Source organism: Limulus polyphemus, unplaced genomic scaffold (assembly GCF_000517525.1).
Source record: "Limulus polyphemus unplaced genomic scaffold, Limulus_polyphemus-2.1.2 Scaffold132, whole genome shotgun sequence".
NCBI classification, from domain to species: domain Eukaryota; kingdom Metazoa; phylum Arthropoda; class Merostomata; order Xiphosura; family Limulidae; genus Limulus; species Limulus polyphemus.
Window position 1 is genome coordinate 25,122 of NW_013665742.1, and position 6,040 is coordinate 31,161.

Sequence of the window (6,040 nt, forward strand, 5' to 3'; positions counted from 1 at the left end):
GGTGATTTTTAGTGTGGCGGGAATTCGAACTCGCGACCCTCAGAGTCGAGTCGAGTGCCTTAACCACCTGGCCATGCCGGGCCTCGTTCAATAATAACTTACTGTCATAACTTCCCATTTCGACTTGAAATTACTAAGATTATCTGTTTTTAGTGAATGACAGAGCGACCTTTTAGGTTTACAAACACACTTAACTTTAACCTTTGACTATGATCTCGCGTATTTCAGATTTTACCTATTTTGGTACTTTCGATCCCTTATATTAAGATTGCTGTAAGTTATCAAAACGTTTCAGTTAGTAAATAGAGAAAGTATTAAAAACATAGGAACGAAACCTGGCCTTGATTTTGTAAAATTGGTACCCGTATGGTGTATTCCACCCTAAAATCACGCTTGTTAAAAACATGATCAAAATCATTCAAATATATATAAAGAATTAAACACACACATCATACAAGTGATAGTAATAACAATTAACGTAGGGACGAGAAGCTATGTTTTTGTGATTAATTAAGATAAGCATAAAATTGGCAGTAATTTTGTTACTTATTGTACCAAATTTTGACTTTTCTGGATGGATTCCTATACAAACTTTTGATAACTGTAATATTAGGTAGGGTGTAAAGTAAACTATTTCCAGAGGTGGGTGTAAAATAAACGGTTTCTCTGATTTTCGTGATGATCTTTGGCGTAGGAAAAATAACAAAGCAAACGAATCAGTCGTTCGTTTTTCCTGGCAGTTATTTAGATTTAAAAATAATTATTTCCGGAGGAAATAATTATTAATCTGGGGTGCTCGAAGATTAAGCAATCCTACTTCACCCCGCTCGTGGTAAAAGGTTACATTTCGTTTAGTGGTCAGCGGAGTACTGAACCATATGGGCTAAGGATAATTAATTAAACAAAAGAAGGGGGTAATTTTGGATATTACAATATTAAAAATTTAAAAAAGTGAAGCAGAGTAATCTAAGGCTAAACAAAATCAGTCGTTGTCATGGTTAGTGGCTTATATTGCTACCTAAGTCTAGTTATTGATTAGTTACTAATTTCTTTGTTGTCATGGTTAGTGGCTTATATTGTTACCTAAGTCTAGTTATTGATTGGTTACTAATTTCTTTGTTGTCATGGTTAGTGGCTTATATTGTCACCTAAGTCTAGTTATTGATTGGTTACTAATTTCTTTGTTGTCATGGTTAGTGGCTTATATTGTCACCTAAGTCTAGTTATTGATTGGTTACTAATTTCTTTGTTGTCATGGTTAGTGGCTTATATTGTCACCTAAGTCTAGTTATTGATTGGTTACTAATTTCTTTGTTGTCATGGTTAGTGGCTTATATTGTTACCTAAGTCTAGTTATTGATTGGTTACTAATTTCTTTGTTACTAATTATTTACTACTTGATATTCTATGTTTCTCCTGCTAAATCTGCCGCTTTCATCAAGAGGATCCTGATGAAGATTGTGTTTTATAATGGTGGTGGTCAGGTTCTCTCGTGGGTCACCATTAGAACTTGAATAAACTGACTTGTTTCAATACTTTCATGAGTGTATTATGAGTTAATAGGATGTAGAAGACTTCTTCGCTTTTTCACGTGTGGTTCATATTCAGAATTTTCGTATTATTCCATTTCATTGTATGATGTCTTCTTACAATGATGGGTATTACAGAGTCCCGTATGTCTATTATGTCCTTTAATTGTATTGGTCTTGTCGGTTCTTCGATGTATTGGAAGCCACACTCACAAAGGATGTTATAAATGGTGCTCATGCTCTTCATTGGGCCTTTAGTGGTTTAGTGTTGTACTAACTGGGATAGTATAGTGGTGTGGCTTTTTAATTCTATTCTGACTTTGTGCTGTTTATATATATTCTCTATATGTTTTTACATAGACCTTTTACACAAGGGAATATAACTGTATGTCTATAATTTTCTTCCTTCTTATTTTTGGTATTTATCTTCTTTATTTTATTCTTTATCAATCAGGGTTTCCACTGTTTTTCTTAGTTCATAATATATTCTGAGGGCAGTTTTTAATTATCAAACCGTAGAGATTCTACATAAGCTTTACCTTTCAATGCGTTTATCTTGAACTTGACTGCTTTGTATAGAAAAAAGTACAATTTATCGGTTAGAACATTTTTCATATTTTACATTAGATCATAAAAACTGCTCTGTTATAAGTACTGAAGCTTAGACTACAAAACAATGAAACTGACTCATGCTTCAATGATATGCTTGATATGTTGATATGAACACAATCAAATACCAACTACGTTTAAAACTAAAGATATTTTGTGTTTCTTCGTATCTCTCTATATATAAAGCAGAATTGTCCGTCTGTCTGGTGTCATGACGTCACGAGTTGTTGTGCGAAACTAGCGGAACTAATTTCGATTGAAGTTGTCAAAGGAGCTTGGAAATACTTCTCGAACTTTCGAGTTTAAACAGATTAGCAATCTAACAAATGGTTCGAGTGTGGTAACCATTTTCATTTGTAATACATGAAACCGACGCCAAACTAAAGCGCTGGTACCCTTGCTGATGTCCAATGTTTACGATACTTAATTCAGAATAAATCCGATAGAGATCAGCATAAACAGCATTTTCAATGCCATCTAGCGATCACTGATTGTAACATACAATAACATGCAAATAAATTCTGGCAAATATTTATAAATACAGCGAAGAATGGTTTGCCCGAGATAACTCGGACAAATAATGTTTTTGAAACATGGGGTTATCCACACTATTTCCATCTTGGGTAATCGAACCCAGGATTCTAGCGTTTTAATATCTGGAGCCTACCGCTGCACCACTGGGTAGACGGCATATTTGTTAGTTATGGGTACATGTGTACATAAAAGTGAATAATCCGCTGCACCACTGGGTAGACGGTATATTTGTTAGTTATGGGTACATGTGTACATAAAAGTGAATAATCCGCTGCACCACTGGGTAGACGGTATATTTGTTAGTTATGGGTACATGTGTACATAATAGTGAATAATCCGCTGCACCACTGGGTAGACGGTATATTTGTTAGTTATGGGTACATGTGTACATAAAAGTGAATAATCCGTGAGTTCTCACAACACCAAGTGATTTAAAAAACTAACATACTTTTAGCAGGAACTCGCACTTATTAATCTGGTACTTACTCTAAGTAAATAATTATGTTTTTGCAAAGATGTGTTAAAAGTGAATACTGGATTTATTCTGTCACTTTAACGCTTTTGCACGTTTTCGATCAGTTTATATAATATATATATATATATATATATATGTGTGTGGGTGGGTGTGTTTGTAACTTGATATTTTACTAAACAGTTATTCAAGATATTATTTTTCATCTTTTTCTGCCCATCCTTCTTTACTTTAATTTTCCTTGAAGTAATTTCATTTGATTAATAAATAAAACGATAGAGAGCTTTCGGTAATTCATGATTTTTAAACCAGAATTTATTTTAGGAAATACAATAAGATTTTTAAGGAACTTTTACGATGAATGACAAAAAGAAAAAAAAAGAAAGATTTCCCTTATCCCACTCTCGGCATGTAACAATATTTAAAATAAAGTTCTGTTTGGTTTAGAGCAAAGCCACATTGGGCTATATCCTGTGTCCACCGGGGGAAATCGAACCCCGGATTTTTAGCGCTGTAAAATCGTACTAGCAGTATAACACGCAAACACAAATACTTCATCTTCATTGTTATTCAAGTGATATTAAAGCTTTATTAAAAGACATCCATTATGTCGCTGAAGAAGGCCCTTATATAACTTTACCATAACAATAGAGCTTACAGTGTCTAAACTTTTCAGTTACGTTGTTATTGTCTTCTAACATTCAAGGGATGACGTTTCAAGAGCCTATTGTACAAGTTAGTTTTACATCACAATGGTAGGACAAGTGGGCAAATCGAAGAGAAATGTCTGATGTATCAAACTATCAAAACGATGAGAATATAGTCAAAACAGTACTTGTCGTCCGTCCCATCATTTACTCCATCGCGATGAAAGGGAAGTAAGTGTACTAGGTTGAAAGTCAATATGGATTGCAATATTTAGATATAAATCGAATGTATGAACACAATGTTAACAAAGACATTTACATCTAAACGATCTCAACTCTTTGTTGCTGACAAGATTATAAGTCTTTTATATTAAAGTGCAACAACAATAAGAACAGAAAAAGCAAATCTTATTGTCCAGTTATCCTCATACAACGACTCTGAAAACAAAAATGCTACATAAACAATATCGTTCGAGGATTAACGTTTTTGATTTTCTCTTGTAGCTTGCATTCAGACTAAACACATAAATATGTATAACAGCATACAATATGTTACATATACAAACACGGTTAAATTTAAATCTTAGGATCAGTTTGTTTGTTTTAAGCGCCAAGCCACGGTAGGCTATCTGCTGTGTCCACTGCGGGGAATCGAAACCCGGATTTTAGCGTTGTTCATAGAATCGGACAAGGAGTTGTCCAATTTTTCTGAGTATAACTGGTAATGAATTTTTCCAAATCAGAGCAGCTCTGTTTGGTATTTATCTAAATTATCTACTTTACGTAAAATACAAAATAAGTTATTTAATGACTGAAGAGAAGCTAATATGGGATAAATTATCTACTTTACGTAAAATACAGAATAAGTTATTTAATGACTGAAGAGAAGCTAATATGGGATAAATTATCTACTTTACGTAAAATACAGAATAAGTTATTTAATGACTGAAGAGAAGCTAATATGGGATAAATTATCTACTTTACGTAAAATACAGAATAAGTTATTTAATGACTGAAGAGAAGCTAATATGGGATAAATTATCTACTTTACGTAAAATACAGAATAAGTTATTTAATGACTGAAGAGAAGCTAATATGGGATAAATTATCTACTTTACGTAAAATACAGAATAAGTTAATTAATGACTGAAGAGAAGCTAATATGGAAATTCCTTGCTTACAACTTGACGATGCTAAGTAAAGACGTCTTGATAACGACAATAAATACTAAAAAAAACAAGAGATTTTAAGATCGACAGCAGTTGGTTTATCGTCTTTTTTTACAAGCCTCCCAGTGCCCCAACGGTATGTCTACGGACTTACAACGCTAGAAACCAGGTTTCGATACCCGTGGTGGACAGAGCACAGATAGCCCATTCTGTAGCTACGTGCTTGAACTTCAAACAAACAAACTTTTCTACAAATCCAAATCTAACGGTGGACTACACATTTTCAATGTCATAGCATGGAGATGTAAATTTATAAACACCCACTAAATGCTTGCCTTTCGGGGCATATTTAATTATAATAAAGGATTTATTCTAACACTTGTGGATACATACATCACATTAATCTAATTTTAAATCCCTATATATAAATATATAAATCTACAATACTTATCAATTTTACTAGTAGTAGGCTTGAAAATATAACCTTTGCATTTTGATTAAACTTATTTCTGTATTTTTTTGACGATCCCTATTCCTCCTTTATAAGTTAAAATTTTTTACAAATCTTGTTTCTTAAGTATTTTCATGTCCATTTATGGACAATAAATTTTAAGCATATGCGTTCAATTCAATGTTACATGTTTTCAACAGTTTGCTACTGCATTGGCTTTTTATCCACCCAACCACCACACTGAACTTATTCAAAATAATTAACAAATCTTCGTTATATATGTTAAGAAACGAATAACAAAGTCAGTAATTGAGGTTTGAAGATTGTGAAATAAAAACGACGTGTAAAAGATAAAGCAACGTTTTAGTTGTTGTAACAGGTTGTTTTTTATTGATTAAATTAGCTTCTTTCAATTACTTAGGCAAAGTTTTGGTTAATCGAATTTTATGGAGGCCGAGGGTGACCCGGTGGTTAGCGAACCGAACTATGGATGTACTCAATTTCAACATACAAACAAATACGTTCTGTACTTGGGAGTCGTGATTGCGTTATGAAGATGACAGACAAAGCCCCCTATGGGTCAGACACAAGAAGCCGAAGAGTTGGCGTGGGTGCTGTCTCAAACTTTT

The 6,040-nt window shown here is 33.4% G+C and overlaps 1 protein-coding gene across 2 annotated transcripts in view; it reads right to left on the reverse strand.

Annotated features, from left to right (window-relative positions):
* Positions 1-6,040, reverse strand: part of LOC106473656 — an 82,527-nt gene that overhangs the window by 3,309 nt on the left and 73,178 nt on the right. The window contains exon 5 of one of the 2 annotated variants that reach the window (XM_022403109.1): positions 1,676-1,806. The exons of the other annotated variant lie outside the window; for it this stretch is intronic. Within the exon in view, the coding sequence (XP_022258817.1) occupies positions 1,784-1,806 (23 nt within the window). The 3' untranslated portion in view covers positions 1,676-1,783. Of the gene's footprint in view, positions 1-1,675; positions 1,807-6,040 lie in introns of those variants that run through there. 2 annotated transcript variants of the gene reach the window in all.